General features: G+C 31.1%; 1 protein-coding gene across 1 annotated transcript in view; it reads left to right on the forward strand.

Moving 5' to 3' along the window:
• Window positions 1-23687, forward strand: part of LOC149898607 (zwei Ig domain protein zig-8-like) — a 133203-nt gene that overhangs the window by 99553 nt on the left and 9963 nt on the right. The window contains exons 3-5 of the mRNA XM_090115127.1: window positions 19719-19852; window positions 22159-22236; window positions 22831-22963. Of these exons, the coding sequence (XP_089971253.1) occupies window positions 19719-19852; window positions 22159-22236; window positions 22831-22963 (345 nt within the window). The remainder of the gene's footprint in view (window positions 1-19718; window positions 19853-22158; window positions 22237-22830; window positions 22964-23687) is intronic.

Consider the following 23687-nt stretch of genomic DNA (forward strand, 5'->3'; position numbering starts at 1 on the left):
CGATACACATTGATTTCTTCATTACACTAATCAAAACCTACAAAATGAAATTGTAGGTTGACAAAACATAACAGTTTCAGTATTAACGTTTTTATTTATAAATAAGAAAGATAATTAGCATTTCGCCAGATAAATGAAACTGGCACTGCAGTAACGCAGACAGAGTTTTGGATGAACTTACGTAAAAGCGTCAACATCGGCGCAATAAACTTTGCTGATTAAATTTTACGCGTGTTGAATGTGATTATGTAATCTGAAATTATGTAGGACTTTTGTGAAGTAAAATTATATTTAGATTATGAGTATGGGCAATTGACAGCAAGTTTTACAGACTTTCAAGGAGTTTAGGGTGTGGGCAGATTTTATATACAGGTACTATGTCCTGCTAGATTATGACTTGGAGTTTTTTTATCTATTTATCTGTATAAACATAAATCTGTGAGTCTGCAGAAACATAAAAATATAATATAGATATAAAAACTGGGATGGAACTGGCATCGAAGGTCTGAACATAATGTTGTAGGTTCCTGTTTCTTGAAAAATATAATTTTTTTTATTATTATTTTATTTATTAATATTTTGTGACACAATAAAAATTAATATGGATTTGCACTAAAGCAAATGATAGGAAATAAATCTATCAAGGCTCTGTATTACTTATAAATGTAAACATCAAATTAGAATTCCTTTTATTCCATTAGCAACCATTGAGCGCGCTGCAATTCATTTAGACATTGCAATATTGCGTCTAGAATGGCTGGCTTATTTGGTTCTGTTGTGCCGCATTAGAATAGTTTGTATCTAATGTTTATATGTCTTTGTATATAATTTACTATACTTTAGCAGACTGTGATATGAGGCAGTTAATTAAATTGACTTACTTTACATCAGTATAGCTCCATGATCTATCCCTGTATCAAATTTCACATAGTTCCGAACAGCCTTTTTGGCGTGACAGAGTCTAAAACATACATACATATGGGCGGCGCACTTAGCTTACCACCAGGCAAGGCGTCGTCTCGTTTGCCTTCTCATGTCATAAAAAAAATATATATATAACTTTCGCGTTTATAATATAAGTAGGATAAGGAAATTAGGTCCATGTATTTCTCTGAAACTATCGAATGGTATCTAATCTATTTCCCTAAATTTCAATATAATAAAAAGCACAAATTTCATTAAATTAGTTTTAATAATTAAGAATTAAGATCCTTGCATCTATTACGTAATTCATTATATTATTATTAAATAATATTATAGCATTAGGTATTTTATAATATCTGGCACAAAACCTTCCTTGTTCAAATTAGTCTTTTAATTTATTAGTGTTTAAATAAAAGATACAAAGTACAGAGAATAAAGGCTAAATAGAGTTCTCTGTAAACTTAAGCCTGAAGTTCTCGAATAATCTAGACGATTGTGGTTCAAACATCGTTTGGACTTCGCTCATTGGCTTGTTGACCGAACTGTGAAAACTGGCCTTTAGACACAGTAAGAAAACAATTGCGAACACTCACAAACAGAATAACTTTTGAAATAAATAAAATAAGGCAAAAGTTTTCTAGTTTTAGATAAAGTGTCCGATATAGACTAGCCTTATTTCTCTTTGGTTTATTAAATGTTTTCTGTAAAAGAAGATTGATATCGATTGCACAAATGTAGCGATTTCATGTATTTTTCGTGTTCCAAATCACAAAAGAACAAAAATCGGTTAAGCAAGTCGGACTCGCGTATCAAAGGTTTACCGATTCGCACTTGGCCGCTTTTATATTGTTTAAAGTTAATATGTAACAAACTTCTAACTATAATGAGAAGCTAAATATAGCTTTAGCCTCATTAAACAAGCGGTAACAAACTCATTTTTGATATCTCGATTATTCTGCTTAATCAATGCACGCAACAACTATTCTGATTTCTAATGAACTGCCATTGTTCAAACAACGAACGTTCGTAATGAAACCTCTCTTTTCACTAAACATGCTTTATTTTGCCAGAATGTTCTATGAACTATTGATTTTATTGTTTGCAGTCATTCGATATAGTAGTGCTTACAGGAATGCAATTCCTCATTGTACCACTATAATGGAATGGGCTCAAGTGTCTAATTGCTTCGATTTGTGAGAAGCCTTTGTAAGTGTTCTAGGATATATTTTCTTTGTGTTTTCATCGTATGTTTGGTTGCTCTGTATTACAGGAACGATAAAGTGTTGGAGCAATGTTGTAGAACTCGTTTTATCGAAAATAATTATATAATAATCAGTTTTTAAGCAGTTCTGTATCATCATCGTAATAATATTGTACAATGTAAAGGAATCTTGACTATTATAAATTATCTTTCTAGTATTCGAGTACCTGTTTTTGATTTCGAGTTTGGGGGTTTACATAGGGTTGCCAACTTTTTTTACAAGAAATAAAGTATATTCAGGTCTATGAAGATTATTAAACAGTATTTTAGCAAAACAAACAGTATTTATTGTAGTGTGTGCCCTTTGACTAAATAAAAAAAAATTGTGAACGTCTAAATGTAACACATAATAAATACCTAATGTGTCTGCATTTTGATGCTGAAAACAGTATTTTGTATACTTTTTTTTTGTTAAACAGTATAAAGTATAATTTAGTGAAAAACAGTAGAATACTGTTTAAAACAGTATAGTTGGCAACCCTAGGTTACAGCATGTGCCTACTATATTTAATTTAACACCTTATTATTTATATTATCTGTATATGTATATTGTATAATCCAATAACAAAATTTACATATCCTATTTGATTTTGGTCAAAACTTTGACGGAATCCATACTAATATTATAAATGCGAAAGTAACTCTGTCTGTCTGTCTGTCTCTCAATCACGCCTAACTACTGAACCAATTTGCATGAAATTTGGTGTAGAGATATTTGGATGCCCGAGAAAGGACATAGGATAGGTTTTATCCCGGAAATCCTACGGGAACGGGTTTTTGTTTGAAAACGCGGGCGAAGCCGCGGGCGGAAAGCTAGTATACAATAAAGCTGATAAAAAGTGGATTATTCGAAAACGCACTTTGGCTTCGTGTTAACAGTTTTAGTAAAAACTATTTCGTTATATCTATTACTCATCTTCTCTATAGAAAAAAATCTGAACATCATTTGTATGAAGGAAATTTCCATCTAACTTCAACAAAAATGCTACTCTAATTATATTCCCAAATAAGCATGTATAATATTAGATATATCTAATACTAGCGGTCCACCCCGGCTTCGCCCGTGGTACATGTTTACGTTTTCTCTACATAAGAACCATCCTCGTACTTCAAGGAATATAATAAAAAAAGAATTATCGAAATCGGTTCAGCCGTTTTCGAGTTATGCGCCTACCAACACATTTTGCGATTCATTTTTATATATAAGATAAACATATTTTTATTAATTTCTACATAGTCGTTATGAAACAGAGCCATTATTATGATAAAATTACTTATATAATTAATCCGAAAACATAAAGCTAACTAAGAGGAAAATAGGTTGGATTAAAATCTACTTTTGGATTATCAAATAACAATTTTCTCTACTTTTTTCAACTAATTTATGATTTCATATCATTTTTTTATTTATTATATTATATTATATATATAGGTAAGCGTTCTACTTCTAATGAAATATTAATTATACGAAGAAAAAAAACAAATATGGTTACAAATATTACTTACTAGGATTCCGCCCGCGGCGTCGCCCGCACAGTCAAAGAAAACCCCGCATAGTTCGCGTTCCCGTGGGATTTCCGGGATAAAACCTATCCTATGTCCTTTCCCGGGTATCAAAATATCTCTATACCAAATTTAATGCAAATTGGTTCAGTAGTTAAGGCGTGATCGAGTAACAGACAGACAGACAGAGTTACTTTCGCATTTATAATATTAGTATGGATGGTTAGAAATCTCACAGTTACATAAATAGACAATAGACATTTTGACACAGAATACTCAATAGTAGCTAACGCTTAATTTGATAAAACTACAAGATTATTATTCTTTTTGAATAATTTGCTTGATAGAAACGACAAGACATTTTACAACAGCTAGAATGCTACACCAAGTTACATATGCAATTTTATTTTTGTTTTCTTGGTCAACAAGTAATTAGTATTTAATAAGAGTTAATGTAGATTACTTTTCAATTTTGTCACGGTGATAAGTCGCCTTCTACACTGTGTCTTCAAATGTTTAATTTTATACTCTGTCCATTATATTATTTGCTTTTTGACAGCTTCACGCCTATGTAGGATTGTATTGTCTATGTTAAAGTGTCATACAAATAATTATCGTACTTCATGGACAGGTCCCGCCCACTTAGTGATGTCTACACGGAATTATTCAATGATGGGTCGATAGATTATAATAATCGATAGAAATACTCTGTAAAATATATTCGATACAGAAAAACTCTTCTATGAAGTTATATAATTTAAACGTAAAGACAACCAAATTGTTAGATAGAAACCAATAAATAATAAAATATTAGTTTAGTTTAGTTTTAACATACAATGCATAGATATGTGGTCTTATTATTACATATCTTATTAGTACGTTTACGTTGTAATTATTATTTACGTACCTGATTCGATTTATGATAATATTTTGAATTTATAATTGAAATGGTATCACAATCGATAATCTTTTGAACATCACTTCTGGTATCACCCGTCGAGCTGTCAAAAAGCAATTCTTATAGTGGACAGACTATAAATTAAATATTCCTATGTCAATCTAAGCGAAAGCCGAAAAATCGACTTGTATTGAATATTAATATGGAGTAGATGAAAAGGAACAAAATAAATTTATTATTTTGTTTCAACTTTAATACGAGTTCATTAGCGAGATATAAATGGAAAAGAGGAACTTTAAAATAAATAAAAATCACGAACATAAGCTTCTATTTTACATGCAATAAAGCTTAGCGCACACTATTGGAAAACGATTTTTGTTTTGCTTTGTCCAAATGGAATGCAAATAGTGATATTTGTTGACGTTTTTAATTTTACGTATTTAGTTTTCATGGCCTTGTAATATCAAAATAGTTAGCTGTGTTTATAATTATCTTAATGTTTCTTCTCCTTATATAATTAATTTAGCATAATTAATTAACTATAAATCGTGTTATTTGAACTAAAATTGATAAAAAAAAATCACTACAGCCCTTGCTTCTAATTACACGAAATTGGTAACTTCAGTAAATTATTCAATTTTCAAGCTATTATTTTTTTAAACAAGCTTTCAGGCACCAGCATTAAAATAAAAGAAGAATTATCATAATCAGTTAATACCACATCGAGCACTGAGGTAGCATTACTAAAAAAAACACGAATTGACAACCTCCTCCTTGTCTAAAAGTCGGTTTAAAAACATATTCAACTGATTTAAACAATTGTACCCAAGCGATACCTTCCTATAGTAGGTACACACACAAAAGATCATTTCCAAATGATTCTTAAGAAACAAAGGGAATAACTACGCAGATGTTATTAATGTGTTTCGTTAATGAAACACGGATCAAATTTATTCTGGAAACGTCTAGAATAAACGTGTTTTGTTTTACTATTTTCACGCAACTTGTTGTAGGAATTAATTCTTTATTTCTTGTTGTATTTCTTGATTGCTAGGTTGTGTTTTTTTTTTGTACTTTTATTTCTTGAAGGGTAAATTATGGCTAGAGGCGAAACCAGTGTTTCTGACGTTAAGTTTAACTCTAGTTTGAACATCATGAATAGTTAATTAATAGTCCTATCTCTAGGTATTATATAATTTAATAGCTGTTTCTCGTGGTTTTAATCGCATTGCTCTACTCAAATTGGTCGTAGCGTGATGAGATAGCCGATAAGAAATTGTTTTTCATATCAGACCAGTAGTTCCTGATATTAGTGCGTTCGAGCAAACAAACAAACAAACTCTTCAGCTTAACAATATAACTATAGATACCTACATAAAAAATAGCAGTAGTATTAACAGCAGAAAAACGAAATATGTACTGTTAATTGCGTCCACTAAGCCTAGGACGAGAGATTATAACCCGTCCTAATGATAAAACAATATTATTTCAGGCTTATTTTATTACTTTTTGCCATAAAGATGCTAACGACCATACGATATGAGTAAATTATACTTGATAAAAGGTTTAATTGAAAACGGGCAACGCATATGGTTTAACCTAATTTTGTTTATTTTAATTTTGTCACAAGATAAAAAGGTCGTACGCTGTGTTATCAAAAGTTTCACACGAAATAAACATTTTTTATCCATTTTATTATTATTGCTATAAGTAATAACATTATAAGATGAAACAAATCTCACTTTAAGTATGTAACGAAATAAATAACAATTTGTATATTTTTCTCGAAGCAAAGTGCCATGGTCGAGTAGATACTACACTACACAGTTATATTAATCGAGTTTAATTTTTTACCAGTATTCACTATGTAACATAGATCTATATTTTAAATTTTATCGCGAGTCAACTCGAGCAGATTCCATACAAGGATTTAAATAAATAAATATGTCAGGAAAATTTTCAGACACGGCACGATCGGATCCCATACTAAGCTTTCGTTCGTGTTATGGAAACCAGATGGCTGATACATACATATATACATATATATTTTAAATAAATACTTATATTATATCTTTCTTCTTTTTATATATAAAAATGAATCGCAAAATGTGTTGGTAAGCGCATAACTCGAGAACGGCTGAACCGATTTCGATAATTCTTTTTTTATTATATTCCTTGAAGTACGAGGATGGTTTTTATGTAGAGAAAACGTAAATATGTACCACGGGCGAAGCCGGGGCGGACCGCTAGTTAACAATAAACATCCAATATTTTCAAGTGATATCTACACAAGAAAATGAGACCACTAATAAAAACAATTTAATCTGCAATAACATCGTTATTTGCTACGCAAAAATTAGAATCGTTGGCTCTATTTGCATACTAATTCTTTGTTTTAATACACTAGACGATGTAAAGTCGACGATATGGCTGCTAATTTCAAAACTTGGAGGTTTAATTTTGTTGTATTGTTGGGAAAGCTTTGTTATTTTAACTAAGTGTTTGTATTAAGGCAATTGGAATTTCGGAATTGAAGCGAGATTGTGTTATGCATGTAGCACACTTGTATATTGTACGTATATGCATTATTGAATATTGTGCATGTGTGAGTAGAATAGTAATATGGACCGTGTTGCATAATGGATAGCGTTGGCCCAACAAATGATCGTCAATGTTTGCCACGACCACATACGTTTAGGCCGTATACACTATCGTGATTGCCTCTACTCGCCCAACGCTGCCCATTGTGAAGAGGGTCTATTAGGTACGTCACGAATCTAACTCACACATAGACGTTATTATAGCATTGTGTATGTGTGATAATAAACCAGAGAAAATTATGCAGCTGAAAATATAGTCATATCATATTATTATTTTATTCAAACTTCCTTTTTGAGGTTATGAAAATTAAATCACCGAAAAAATAATATTATATTTTAGTAACAGTTATTGACACTGTTTTACAAAAAAAAATTCAGGGCCAAAACACTATGCTGTATTGCATTGGCCCGTAATATGTATTGACCTATATTTAAGCTAGCCTTGAAGGGGTTGTAGTAAAAATCATTTCTAACAATGTTCTGTTTATTTATCCCTTTACAAATACTAGCTAGAGAAAGTGGCTTTCCTTCTTCGGTATCCACCGCATATATTTGCTTATCTAGACTAAAATCTAACTCTATACCAAACTTCATACAAATCGTTTAAAAGTTTTTGGCGTGATACAGTAACAAACATACATCTTTGCATGTTTATAAACTACATAACTGATAAATACGTATAGATTATCAACGCGATTATAATATTAATATTAACAATCTTAAAATCCCAATCAAAATATAATATATTGTTATAGATATCAATAAAGCTTTGTTAGCACTACAAAGTTTCCCAATTTTGGGGGAAAATCCAATACTTAATATTTATAATTGAGTTTCCCTTAATTAAGCTAGTTTTATTTGAGTACGTCTTTACCCGCTCACTTTAATCGTAGTTCATTACCGCATCATATTGTTATGATTGAACAATTTTGTTTAGATAAATTTGAACTCTGTTTACTAATAAATGAGGTTTAATTTAGCTTAAATTCTCATGATAAATAATTTTATGTAGCAGTATTATGTTACTTAATATGATTATTCTGTTGGAAATGAGAATGAATCTCTGTAGGTATAATAATACTTATAAACATACATGAATATGAGTTAAATGTTAAAATTTTATGAAAGCTATGTAAATAAAAACCTATTAAGTAAAACGCTCCGGTATATTTAGTTAAAACTTGATATTTTTGTAAACCTTCCTATGTTTTCTCTGTAAAGTGATAGACAAAAATGAGTAAGTAGGTACCAATTTATCTTTTTAAAATTAGCAGATACTGCATCGACAAACATATACACACATTTTACAATAAACACGAATACATAACTATATTTGTGCTTGATGTCTTTTTATAAACGGTAAATAACCTGAAACAAAAATCGCTTTATATATTTTATTGTGTAATAAAGATTATTATATTATGTGTTAATAAATTTTTATGTAATAGTTACAGTAACAATAATATTACGTATGCCTAATACGAGTAACACAATACATAATATACGTTTTGTTGTGTCATTTGTACACTAATAATCTTCTTATATATAAAAATGAATCGCAAAATGTGTTGGTAAGCGCATAACTCGAGAACGGCTGAACCGATTTCGATAATTCTTTTTTTATTATATTCCTTGAAGTTCGAGGATGGTTCTTATGTAGAGAAAACGTAAATATGTACCACGGGCGAAGCCGGGGCGGACCGCTAGTATAATATAAAACCTGGTTTTAATACAAACATTACAACTTAATCAAAACTTCTCGTGAAATCTCTCACATTTTCTTATATTCACCGCTATGAATATGCTGAAATTCAGGAGTGGTTTCTAAATGAAGATTTATTAACATTAAACATAAGGGAAGCATAAAAGTAATGTAACCTAATGTGTTGTAACTATAGTAATTTCAAACAACAGCTTTTTGTAGAAACAAACGTTATTCAACACAATATGTTGTGTATTTTTGTTAACTTTACATGTTGTTTACCGTCATTATTTCAAGAAGCTTCGCATACTACGGCGATACTGCGTATCGCCTCTTACGAATTTCTGTACCTTAGAAAATTAGGTAATTTTGAGCAACAGGTATATGTACTTATTCATTTATTACTAATTATTATTAAAAACGATTCGACTGCTGATATAGAAATTCGGTTTAAAGTGTCGCTTATGTAAGTTTGAATCCCGCCTCAGTATCAAAGACAGATCAATAATTTTTATAAACATTACAAAAACATAATCACTTAAAAGTGAAAACATCTCAAAGAATGTTCTGTTCTCTTATAATAATACTATCATCTACCGTACTTACATTACTGCCACAGAAGTCAATAAACCCATCATGTATCAGCATGTTTTACAACAAACAAACAACATGAACTATTTATTTGTTTAACAACATAAACTAGTTGGTCGAGCGCCACCTGAGACCAAGTCGTATGCTACAATATCTAATTTAAGTTTGTTAAAATCGTATCAAGATTGTGCAAACCATTTACGAACGTTTATCTATTAATTGAAGTTATATTACTGCACTTTTAGTTGTTTAATTAATAACTAATATTTGTTGTCATGTTATACAGCTACATTTCAGAAGGTTATAGGTGTAAAGCAAATCATCTCATTCGTGATTTTTCCTCAGCACAGAGTACGCTTAACACACAAGAACCTACATAAACTATTGTTTAATTAAATAGCTATTGCTATAAGCCTCGGATCATCCGTACAGAACTTGACATTGGCAGAATCCGTCCTCACTGGGATCGGGTATTGCCATTTAAGAAAGAAACGTGATAATTTGATGACTTATTTCGATAAAAAAAAACTAAATGTAGAGATGATTCATTGAAACCGGTTTTATTTAATCAAATACAGCGTCAATACAATTTTAAACGCTATATGTATAATAATAAATATTCTGTATTAAATATGGGATAATAAATTAACAAGATTTTACATAAATAGTTCCATATCGCTTCTCAACAGACTCACTCATTCAAGTTGAAAGCGCCTTAAGAAGATTAATTATTTCACGAGAGCGTATCGATTAAAAAAACTTTCCTCATTGCGCAGAAAACTTTAGTCTTTAATATTTATAGCTGAGCATTTTTTTCTTTATTTATTGCTCAGAATTTTGAAATTGTAAGCCTTTGTAAGGGATTCTTAAAGTATTCCTGAACTAGCTTTTCTTAGCTGTCTTTCATTAATGTTAATTATGAAAAATATAAAAGTTTGCATCTTTCTTAATGAATTTCTTTGAACTTTATAATTATTGTATGCATTTTTCATAGAAACATACTTATATACTTATATTACAAGGTATAGTTTGCTACGCAAGTACTACGCACACTCTACGAAATTGCTACGCGTAGTGTATTCATGGTCTACGATTAGGCTACGATGGCCTACGCAGATGGACACAGACAATTAGCCGTGCAACTTGACACGAGTTTTTATGGATTATGTATGGGATAAGAAAATAGACTGAGCAGTAATTGTATTTCATGGTAATTGAGGTTCTGTTGTCATTTTTGTTTCATAACGTTCTAGTAAATAGTATATTAATCAATTCAGGTTGTATGTAAATAAAACTGCTAACGAAAAACTATTCCCACATCACAAAACATCAACTAGAAAGATAATAGTGCTGGTCTTTCTAGTTCTTATATTTTAGCGTAATTTTTATAAAAAGAAAATTGCAGAAATCTATCCCAAAATCGTCAAATATACAAAATTTTAATACACAAAATCACGATACCTTCATCGTTTCGTAATTAAAAACTAATTTTCAGTCAATGAAAAGAACTGCAAAATATAATTACCCTACTATTACAATGACGATTCTATTATACAGTTTGAAAGCGGTTGAGGGTCCAGTTAGCACCTTTGTAAGAAGGAAGTTTGAATGCCCTTTACAACCCCTTCAGCTTTTCAAGCGCTGTAACTCGTTTAAGCACTATTTGATGAATAATTTGGTATTTTCATGTTTGGTATAGATGAATTTAGATGAACAATAGATTGCTTTATTCATACGAAGTGTAAGAAGGGCTTACGTATTCATGAGACTGTTTAAATGGCATAGTTTACATAATTAATTATAATAAAGTGTTAATTATTATTTTTTTTTATAATTAAGTCTTGTACACTTACAGGGTACGCAAAATAAAAATTGAACAGTCTTTCTATTATTTCCTAACAATTTTTTTTTAATCCTTATTTTTTATATAAAAGACCTATCAATAATATAGAGATTTCTGACTTCTATTTGTCCGAGTAATATTTGGAGTGGCTGAAATGGGCCTTTACCTTTAATATTTAAGAGTTTGTAGTTCAACATGTAAGGTACATTTTGTTTGATACGTTTACATTGTAATACAAATTAAATTCAGCATCAAAAGTTATTTCATTGTATCACACGCAAGTTACCAATTAGGATTCATTAATCTTATTTACAATCTATATAATTAGGTCAATTTATATTTCCTAAAAAGGTCACAAAAGAAGTAAATAATAAATCTAAAAGTGATAAAATTAGAAACAGAGCTCAAACATCCAAGATAAGCTGACTTCAAGATTTCTCGTTATTAACCAAGTTAAACCAGAAGCCTCACAGCTACTTGACCCAGCTAAGCCTCTTACAGGTTTAAATTTATTTTCAACCTGTACAAGAAAATGTGTTAATATTTTATCATTTGAACGTATGCATGTAATTGACATAGATTGCTATAAAGGGAACTATTTATAAAAATTTTTATCATAAAACTTATTGCATTTATTCTATTAAGGTTATAGCATTCAAAATAGTGATTCGTAAATTTACGTGTAATTTTGAATATTTAATTTCAAAAATAAATTACCGGCACATTGATCTTACTTTTGTATTATTAAAGAAGTAAATTAATGTACATGATTTTCTCTAAATATTTTACAAAGAAGTAATAAATCATTTTATCGCATTATAATATTATTATCATTCTTATTTATAACAATAAATATTCACACACATGTACCAAAATAGTAACGAATTCAAGAAATGCTATTTCGAGAAAGCCTCGAATGAATTGTTTTCACAAATATTAAAGAAATGGGGTTAAGAAAATTATATTTCACAACACAAAAAGTACAATACTAGAAGAGCCGGTAGCATTCAGTGGAGTGAATCTCAGTACTGCAGATGCATTAAAAGATTGTACTTATCGTAATTTCATTATTCTTTGTCTTTTTACGACGAAGGAGGGTTTTTTGAGTGTATGTATATTTCTTTGGCACGCCCTACAGCCTAAACCGTTTTTGATTTATAAGACATCGTTGCAATCATTAGATTTGTGATAGTGACATAGGCTACATAAATTATTAGCAGTCGAGATTTTTGTTTTCATAACAAGAAACATTATTGTTTAATCGTTGATTAAGGGATAGCATGACGCCATAATATCTCGCGAGTTTGTAAACTGTCGAAAAATTGCGAACTATACCAAACCATTTACAATTTAATACTTTTCTTTTTTGTTAGTTAATCTGTCCTCAACAAACTGCAGATTAAGAAAGCACTGTTATATTACAAAGCATAATTTAATCGTGCACGTGTAAACTTTAACTGGGTCTTTTAATAATGGTGTCACACAATTTATAAGAAGACAAAACAGCTTGAAAAAATACAACTCATTTTGAACTAGATCTAGATACTATCTATTTATCTTGATTTTAGCTTTATCATGTTAATGCAATATGTACGTATAATAAACATGGTAGAATTTTGTAATAGAAATAATACTCAAATGGAGATATAAAATTATACTGGAATGTAATTTGTAAACTAGAGGTAAAATTAGAATAATAATTAAAATAATTATAGCTTTTACATAAAAAAAGATATATTTTCCCTAAATTAATAATTACTAATAATACTTTCCCTGTTTATTTTGAATAAACAATACACTATCCCCTGAATGTGATACTACACTTCTGAAAAATAGCATAGGTGTAACAAAAATGTGTAAAAAATTCCATGCTTTAACTGATCAAAACATTTCCAAAAATTTTTCAATCGAATAGTTACTCCTATCGATATTTATATATATATTTAATTTAAACATTTAAATCTCCGATATATAAAAGTCATTTTTTCGGTTAAAATAAGTATATAATCGATAATCTTGTCTGAAACCCGTCTTGTCTCACGTGAATAAACAGAAAGTTGTAAGAGGCACTCGTGCCATTTTGTCACAAAGAAATTCCTTTCTGAAGTATTAAATTTATATTTGAAGAGATATTATAAGATATCAGTACTAGCTTTTGGTTTTGAGACAATAAGTAGCCTAGCTACGCTATCTCTACATAAAAATATCTATTCTAATATTATAAAGCTGTAGAGTTTGTTTGTTTGTTTGAACGCGTTAATCTCAAGAACTACAAGTCCGATTTTAAACATTTTTTCAGTCCATTTATCGAGGAAGGCTATAGGCTATATTATATCATCACGCTAAGACCAACATGAACGGAGCAATGTGGGTGAAACCGCATAGCACAGCTAGTATAGTTTATATTGCTATTTGTGTTTAACTTTGATAAGGTTTCTCTCATGTGATATTCAGAAAAGAAGGCCTATATCTGATTAACCCTTAATTGCGTGAACGAGTAATAAACGTGAATCATTCCAGATTCACGATATATTTTGAGAAAGTGTAAGTTTCTTAATCTCTCTATAGTAGAAGTATTTTAACACAGTTAAACAATAGCTTTCAGCATTTACCCAATAACACAATTCTAACGATCATTGTTATTCCAAAATAGTAATTAATCACTTCACAATAAAACACATTTCACCTTGACCATGGAACAAAGCCTTACGGTATGTAACAGAAAGATCCCGGAAGCGCGGTTTTTGTTTAGCACGCTTGCGTACCCTTTTTAATTACAAAGATGCTTCGCGCTGAAAGTAAAAAAAGTAAAAAAACCTGCAAGGATATTGCGGCAACTTGTTTACTTTATCTGCTTGATTTTCGTGTGTAATGAAATATTTGGTGGATGCGGTGTTGTCATGTTCTACAATGGGGCATCGAATATCCCAGGTGATTTTTTTACTTTTCATAGATATTATAAAAAATAAAAAATATTGCCGCTTCTGTTTTCTGTTTGCGTAAAACAGAAATCTTTTTAACGTATCTAAAGTATTATTATATTATCTATGATAGCTACTACTTATTCCATTTTAAACTAGTGTAGCCTGTAGGTAGTATTTAGAGATCAGAGACTTCGCAACTGTAAACCCACACTTCCTATAAAGTTTGAAGTTCAGAACGTAACACATCAATTAGGTAATACATCCATACTAATATTATAAATGCGAAAATAACTCTGTCTGTCTGTCTGTTACTCAATCACGCCTTAACTACTGAACCAATTTGCATGAAATTTGGTATAGAGATATTTTGATACCCGAGAAAGGACATAGGATAGGTTTTATCCCGGAAATCCTACGGGAACGAGTTTTTCTTTGAAAACGCGGGCGAAGCCACGGGCGGAAAGCTAGTTAAATTATAATTCCATTTTATAGTTCAGTACACATTTAAAAAGACTATTAGCACTATTACAAAGCACGATACGACTATTAGCATTATCTCACACATAAAAATGTAAAATCATGCTGTTTTTACAAGCTTTGTCACACAGCATTTCTATCATAATATTATTTGTGCGTAATGTGAAATGATGTTGTATAATTTAACATTAAGTTCAAGTGTAACAGTTTATGTTTTTCTCATATGTGAAATGATGTTATACATAAGTTAACAGTAAAATATAATTTATTACTTTTATCACATTTAAATAAAAGCTTGGTTTAAAAAAGTAGATGTTACTTTTAAATTATTTATCACACACTACTCAATTGAAACCCGAATAACATAAGCGCTTTATTTCAATTAACAACCATTTATTTCGAGCAATTGCAAATTGCACGTAAAATTATCTTCGAAGACCTATTCACTCACGCCGGATAGTTATTCTTTGCTCTTGAAGCGCCTTTTATGTAAAAAGCGAGTAAATGAGATGTGAATTGCATTCAAGTCCAGCAATTTGGCTGAATAAGGTGTGAAAAGGGCAGGCTTGAATGTTTTTGATATCAATTGAATTAACGTTACATGTTATATTATGTTGTGTTTAACTTTTGTCTAGTATTTCTTTTCTGGGGATAAATTACTGTTAACAATACCTCGGATATTGTTTAATTTCTATAAGTCAACATAGCTATTGAAATTTTATAATAGTACTTTAAAAGACTTGAAAAATCATTATTTATAAACGTTTTGAATATTTAAAGTAATGGTATATTCAGTCATACATCAAATGAGATTGAATAGTATTAATTTAGGTCAATTTTTGTTCCACAACATTACTTCTGTACAATAGTACACCATTCTAAAGATCCCTTATAATAATAATAGTTTAAAAAAACTAAAAAATCACGCTTTTTATAGAAACCGAACTAAAAAATGGAATAATTTTATCAAATTAGTGTTCTATCATCGGTCCTCAATAAATCTACAAAGTTTGAACGAAATCTGGCCGTTTAAAGTGGGTCAAAATCGCGCCCAAAGTAGTCGGTTACAAACAAACAAACATACAGGTGAAGCTAATATAAAGCGTGTAAAAAAGTAAGAGTAAGACAGAATTTCTTCGTATACGAAAAAACATAAATTAAACCGTGAGCATAAGAATGTAAACCATTTAATTCTTAGCTTACCAACTTTAGCACGCAATGCATTACTTTTTTATCGTTTTCTTTCCAGCCCCCCTAGTCAAGTGGCTTTCTGTTAGCGTAGCGTTCAATAGAATAGACTACGAATGTATGAGATTGACGTAACCTGTAGGTACGTTTATCTACAGCCTACGTCAATCTCATACATTCGTAGTCTATTCTATTGAACGTTTATCTACAGCCTACGTCAATCTCATACATTCGTAGTCTATTCTATTGAACGCTACGCTAACAGAAAGCCACTTGACTAGGGGGGCAGTGTTCCCGTAGTAGGAACAATATCCTGCTCATGATGATAGTTCCACCGCTTCCAAAAGTGTAGCTTAATTCACGACTACTTTTTTAACGTAATTCCAAGACAGCAAATATTAAGTGAAGTCCCGTGTCCCCGTAGTGGGGTAAGGGGCAGATGCATTATTCATACATCTGTTTCACTGATCGATTTTCTTTAGGGACAAGTAGGTGATCAGCCTTCTGTGTCCTGCCAGACCGAGACATTTTTTTTTTTTCTTCGTCTCCACCGGGAATCGAACCCAGGACCCCTCGGTTCTACGCTCACGCGTCAACCACTGTACCAAGGAGGCGGTCAGCAAGACAGCAAATATACAACACCGTAAATCCATACAGTATTTTTGCAACAATGTTACACGTATTTTTTCGCGCTATATTACACGTATAAGGTTTCTCGCGTAATATCAAGACCGTTGAACGAAACCTTATATTGCTGTAATTTCCATGTATTCGCGTTAAAGAGGTCGAGTCGACATGGATTTAATTAAATGCTAACTTATCGGTTGTTACGTTACTAGACTTCATTTAAATTGAACTCTTTATGTAGTTTTTCTAATATGTTTATTTATCTTCTTCAACATGGTGTACCTATATGAAAATGATTACGTTGCACATCAATATTGGTAACGCTGCATACTAGCTATATATAGACTCAAAAACAAAGTAGGCTAGGTAGAAAGTAATGAGGATATAGGTATATCAAAGTGGTAATAAAAAGTATGTTGCAAGTTGTAGATAAATTTTACAAAAAAAAAAAATTAACACAAATATAATATTCACATCTAAAAGCAAACAAATATATAAGTACTTAATTTAAAACCAAACACAGAAAATATTAGCTAACATTATTTTTGCGTAAAATTGCCTCTTCGTATTAATGTAGACATCACTGTAACTGGTGGTGGCTGGTGAGTATAAAAATCCATCAAATTTATCCTTTCGATCCTCTTTAATATAAAATATAACATTCAAATATATGGGATCTCTAACATGTCACATGTAGGACACTAACCTCCATTAAAATTTACCTTCTAACAAATTACAACTCGAATTAAGAGAAACGCAACACCTCGAGTGAGTAACTCAAAAAAGTAATTGGGCTGATTGAAGCGTCACTAACTACTTTAAAATTACTAAACTCAGCAAAAATACGTGTTAACCCTAATTTGCCGTGTCCAAACTTTTTGCTCTGGCTTCCATAAAAGGGGTCACATCGACCCCCAAAATTAAGGTCCTGCCAACGCATTACTCGCTCGAATGTTGTCACAGACCCAAATAATTTCTTAATCAACTCACCTTTGTTTACGCTAATTGTGTCGTTTGCTATTCTATTTGGGGTCTACACAAACAGAATTCCAAAAAACATAAATGCCTTCGTAAACATGTATAGGGTATTCGTACATGTTGTTTTGTATGTATCGTGTATTGAGTCGATCGATGTACGGTTATTGTTTGGTAGCACGTCAGTTGCGTATTTTTTGTCACGTATCTCAGTTGCAATCTATACCTACTTCTATAAAGCTGAATAGTCTGTTTTGTTTGTTTGCACGTGCTAATCTCAAAAACTACTGGTCCGATTTGAAAAATTATTTCGGTGTTAGATAGCCCATTTATCGAGAAAGGCTATAGGCTATATATCATTACGCCTAAGACCAACAGAAGCGGAGCCACGCGGGTGAAACCGCACGCCGGGCGCAGCTAAATGATGAATAACTTATGATTTTGTTCAGATTCAATGTTACATGTTCCGCACGCATAGAATGTTACGAGCATTTTTAAATCGCCATTTTCGGTATCGATAAAACAAAATATACGTTTTGCAACTCCGTCGAAAGCCAAACAATTTATCGCATGACGTGAATCATCCGCATTAATGTCATAAATGCGAAAGTTATCCATATTATTCTTACGTTACCTTCGAGCAGCTGACGCTTTTAACATCAAATACGGTTTATACAGTACTCCTTATTTCGTATCGGAAACGATAAAAACAATCATTTAATATTTTTATCAAATGCATGAATATCTATAATATCAAATGAATCGCCAAATGTGTTGCTAAGCGCAAAACTCGAGAACGGCTGAACCGATTTTGTTAATTATTTTTAATATATTATTTGAAGTACGAGGATGGTTCAAATGGAGAGAAAACGTGCCAAGGGTGAAACCGGGTGGACCGCTAGTGTTAGAATATTTATAAAAGATGCTGAGACATTTGTTTTTCACACAAGGGTTCAAAGTCCAAACCGTTTAGAGATACAATTACCACAAGGACAAACAAAGTCATTAAATGGACAGTGATCCTGTCTGAAACATTTGTAAGAAAAATAAAAAGTTCTCGACGTTCAATCAACGCTAAAAGATAATTTTGAATTGGGACTTTGATTGGATTTTTGAAATCTGGGATCTCTTTATTCTAAGAATCTTTAAACATCGTAGAAGATAGTCGAATCTTTTCACCTTTTGAACGCTTGAATCATGATTATTGAAAATAATAATTCCATCAAATATTTTGTTATGTTAAAATAAATGCTTTGTTTAAATAAATACTTAGATATTTTGCAAACGAAATTTAATTACAATTACAGAAAATCACATTGAAACAAATCTCGACAATACAGTTTTCTTCTCGCTATATTAACAAACTATATCTATTAATTGTACGTGTATCTTTTACGTATTTATAAATTAAACACCATATCTTATTTTAAAACACGATTAATGTTATATTAATAGCATATTCTGCCCGTGATCCTATTCGCAGTAATACCAGAATATGAATGCATATTTAATGCGTAAAAACTTTTTATCCTGAAGTTTCCAACCCATAAATGCGCGCGGTCACTAGCAAACTTAGTTTACTGTATTAATATTTCTAGAAATTTCTAGAAAGTATTTACATTATAATAAATTATAATGTACCGTAAAATCTCGGTATAATATCTCGTAACAGAACCTACTTACGTCCATTTTACTAACAATGCTTTAATACGTGTTACAACTTTCATGCGAGTAATTATGACATAAACTTAAGCCATTACGCGTATTATTAAGACAAACAGCTCAATTAGGAGCTCAAAAAATGTGTAAAAGTAGAACTAAATAGTTAAATACACAATGAAAACTGCAGTTAGTCTTTATGAATGCATTTGCAGGCTTAAACGACCGAATTTTAAGTGTTCATTTGTTACATCTAGGAATTACAATGTTGAGTAAAAAGTAAATATTGTATTACATAAGTTTCCTTTTTTTATACATGCAGCCGCCCATTACAACAACTCTCAATATTCTACAATAAATTTATTTATCTTTTACCTCAGGTGGCCTGGAAGAAATCGCTGTTAAACGACAAGGTCACCTTTTGTACTTTACGTCCGATCTGTATAACATTATATTATGTCATGTATATTGTGAATTTATATATTTTAATGTTAAATAGTGTGGTATAAATAAATAAATAAAGTGAATAAATAAATATTGTTTCAGGAACAGCACATTATGGAGAAGACAGTGTGGGCTCCTTTCCATACTTTGAATACAACGTGCCTAGGAATGTTACCACAGTGGTCGGTCAGACCGCCTTTCTGCATTGCAGGGTTGAGCAGTTAGGGGATAAAGCTGTAAGTATTAAAATGTACCTAATGTAGAATATGCAGTATTTTTGAGTCGATGTAAATCGTAGAAAGTGGTATTTATAGCCTTTTGTTTTTTTCCTTATTTCCGTTTTATAGAACTTGAAAGGAAAGAGACTATAATCAAATTAATATCTTATTCCATATATAATGTTGTATCGTAGACAAAAAAACAATCACAAGGCGGAATTCGAACCTGCATTCTTCACCTACTGGGGCGACCGCGACGCTAGACCTCTCGGCCTATAAATTTACAAAACTAAACATCAAATCTTATTTAATTACAAGGTTAAAATATGAATAATATACGTAACATGGTTTTTATTATATTTTCAAGCATTCAAGTTAATATATCATTAAAACACACACTGCCGAGAGTTTCAACATAATTACGGTGGAATAACTGTAAAAAACCCCGACGCGACGTCGAGGAAAAACATTAAACAAAATATTTCTTAATTGCCTTTAAAATGTAAATACAATGCAGCGAGTATCAAGTGTTGAAATAAACACTACTTATGCTTACTAATGCTTCAAGTTGAATTTGTAACTATATATTGGAACTGTAGTTTATTTATAGATTTTAATCGTTATTGTGAAAATAATAATACAGAAAAGGGTTCTGTTTGAACTAATCTTATGATAATTGAGAATGGAACATAGAAAAGTTGTGTGAATTTGTTTTTAAGATTATCTAGTCTAAACAACTACCTCAATCAATATCGATACAATATTGTTATTATTGAAATAATGTTTCATATTGGTTGAGATAATTGTTTATCATCTCATTATATTATGGCGTCCCTTAGGCACATAAAATTGAAATAGTCGAAGTTGATGTCGTCATTTTCATCGTCAATTGTTTTTTGTAATAATGTGCAATATTTTTGAAAATTAAATACATTCCACCAAGATTCCACCCTATTATTTCTCACACGATACACTTTTATGTATAGGATTTAACCCTCGTATCGTGATGTCGAGGTTTTCATAGCGTGTTAAAGTTTAAAGCCAAAGTTATATGGAACAAAGGAATTTCTAACGTTGCATAATATTTGTACAAGTTGGAAAATTTCCGTGCAAAATTTAGAGAAATAAACGTGTCTAGCTCAAGTAGTTATGTGGGATAATGGCAAAAATTTAAACACCGCTATGCGTTGGACGTTATAAAGTAGTGGAGATCATATTATTAAGCCATATATTTTCTTTAAACTGGGATTTGGGATCGCGTCTGTTATAATTTCATTTAATTCCCAAATCCATTTTAAATGTGTACCTTTATATGAAATTATTATAGTGCTTATTTCGTCCTAAATATGGCTATAGTATATTATCGGTGAGAAGTAATAAGATGTTAAAATTTATATTAAGATTTGTGACAATAATGAAATCCATACTTAATATTATAAATCCGAAAGTAACTCTGTCTGTCTGTCTGTTACTCAATCACGCGGAACGGGTTTTTCTTTGAAAACGCGGGCGAAGCCGCGGGCGGAAAACTAGTAATGAAATAAATGCAGTCATACCAATTACAGCTGTAATGAATACTTATGCATAAATCTCTAAATAGTAAGTATTTAGCATTTAACTACCATCATAGTAACTTTAAAAACATTGTCAACACGTAGTAAACCGTTCTTTACCACCAAAGAATACAGTAAACATAAATAAGGAAATACCAATAAAAGGAAAAAGGGAAAATTGCATCGTTTGTGGTTAAACGCTTCCTACATTTACGTGAAAACCGCAAGAAACTCGAAGCCAGTCGAGTTGGAATATACTTTAAGAACAAGGCCTTTGGGGAATTTGTTACAATAGTTTGCGATACAAAACTTTGTACTTGTAATGATATCGTTTATTAACTTTTAAAGAGGACTGTTTTGTTGTTGATGCAAATATTTCGTGGATACAAATATTCAAACCGACTTTAAAAAACGAGAAGGATTCGACAGAACGTTTGACTGTACGAACCGATTCCTTTTTTTTGTGTCAAAGCTGGTGCCTCCCGTTCTTCTGACAATTTGACTGCGGTTTAGATTTTGGTAAAAATAATTATTTAAACTCAGTGATGTGACACTCGTCAAGTTTATGATCGTAGTTTATTGAATGATTTGTAATTGCAATATTTTTATATTATTTTGTACATTTATTACATACATTATACTTTATTTCTAGTATACGTACCTACAGGCATAACCCTTTGCATGAACAATAATTGAGGAATAACCGAAAGCAACTGAATAATTTAATTAAAAACGGTTATTAAAAGGGATTAAAAATATAATGTTTTACAGGTATCCTGGATAAGAAAGAGGGATTTGCATATTTTAACAGCGGGCATACTGACATACACTTCGGATCAAAGGTTCCAAGTAAGGGTCTTGTTTAATATTTATGAATTTGAAATTAAATTCATGTAGGGCGTTGTTTGAGATTAACACTTGACATATAATGTGTTACAATTGTTTGTATGTCAATTAAGGTATTATGTGTGTCTTTAAAATGGTTTACCTTTTTAAGGTAAGGTACAGACTCTATAATGATAGCTAATGCCATTTTATGAATATGAAATCAATCGTATGTTTAAACTGTTATTTTGCTAAGCTTAAAGCATCTAAAAAAACTGTTTAAACGAATTTATTTTATTGTATTGTGTACTTTTGTTTACAGTGATTTTCCATCTAACATTTGAAAAATTTCGTTACAATCAATGTGTAATTAATAAAGACATAATATATTATAATATATATCCTATAGACCTACGTCATTGAAATGAAAAATCTTGAGGGGCGTTGAGAGTAAAATTTCAAGGTCGCGTCATGGCAATACCGTCTTCGAATCTTGGCAAAGAAGTTTCACTTCTGACACGTGTGCTCGGCTCTTTTTTCTTAATATAAATCAACAATGTATTTGACCGTGACATCTTCACATTCTATGACAACAACTAATACTCCTACATTTCGCAGGTAATCAGACCAGACAAGTCAGAAAATTGGACGCTCCAAATCAAGTTTCCACAAGAACGGGACGCGGGTATTTATGAGTGTCAAGTCAATACCGAACCGAAGATGTCGCTAGCATTCCAATTGAATGTAGTAGGTGGGTTGTTTTATATTATCTAGGTACCTATACTTAATATTATAAAGCTGAAGAGTTTGTTTGTTTGAACCCGCTAATCTCAGGAACTACTGATCCGATTTGAAAAATTATTTCAGTGTTAGATAGCCCATTTATTGAGGAAGGCTATAGGCTATATATCATCACGCTAAGACTAAGTGGAGCGTAGTAATGCGGATGAAGCCGCGGAGAACAGCTAGTATTATATATGGATTTAACATAGATATATAAATATAAGGTATTTAATGTATACGGTATAATGGTATCTAATTTATTTAGGAATAATGTAAGTGGATGAATGATCGAGATTGAGAATGCTTACATCGATATTAGAGCGTCTGATTACTACACTGTAATTTTATTTACAAATACTGTCAATTAAAATTTTCTGTAGATATATTATTGAGGTTGTAACGTCCTAGGATACGTTCTATATTAATAGATATAAGTTCTATTTTAGTTCCTACAGGAACTCTACATAACTTTTCAAGAATTGATTTACCTACGTATTAAAGGTACTAAAGTTTCCATATTAATATCACAGTCAATCTTATCACAGTTTCTATAAATCTTGATAGAACACGTTTCATTAAGAAAGTTTATCTAGTTACAAACTCATGTACGTTGAAACCTCTTGACATTGCAATTTCGTACCCACGTATATTCCTTGTGAACTAGTGTAAACGACGCATTGCAAATCTAGTAA

Source organism: Colias eurytheme, chromosome 22, assembly GCF_061535395.1.
Source record: "Colias eurytheme isolate Ceu_HAF_F1 chromosome 22, ilColEury1 Martin Lab GWU primary, whole genome shotgun sequence".
In the NCBI taxonomy this organism is placed as follows: Eukaryota; Metazoa; Arthropoda; class Insecta; order Lepidoptera; family Pieridae; genus Colias; species Colias eurytheme.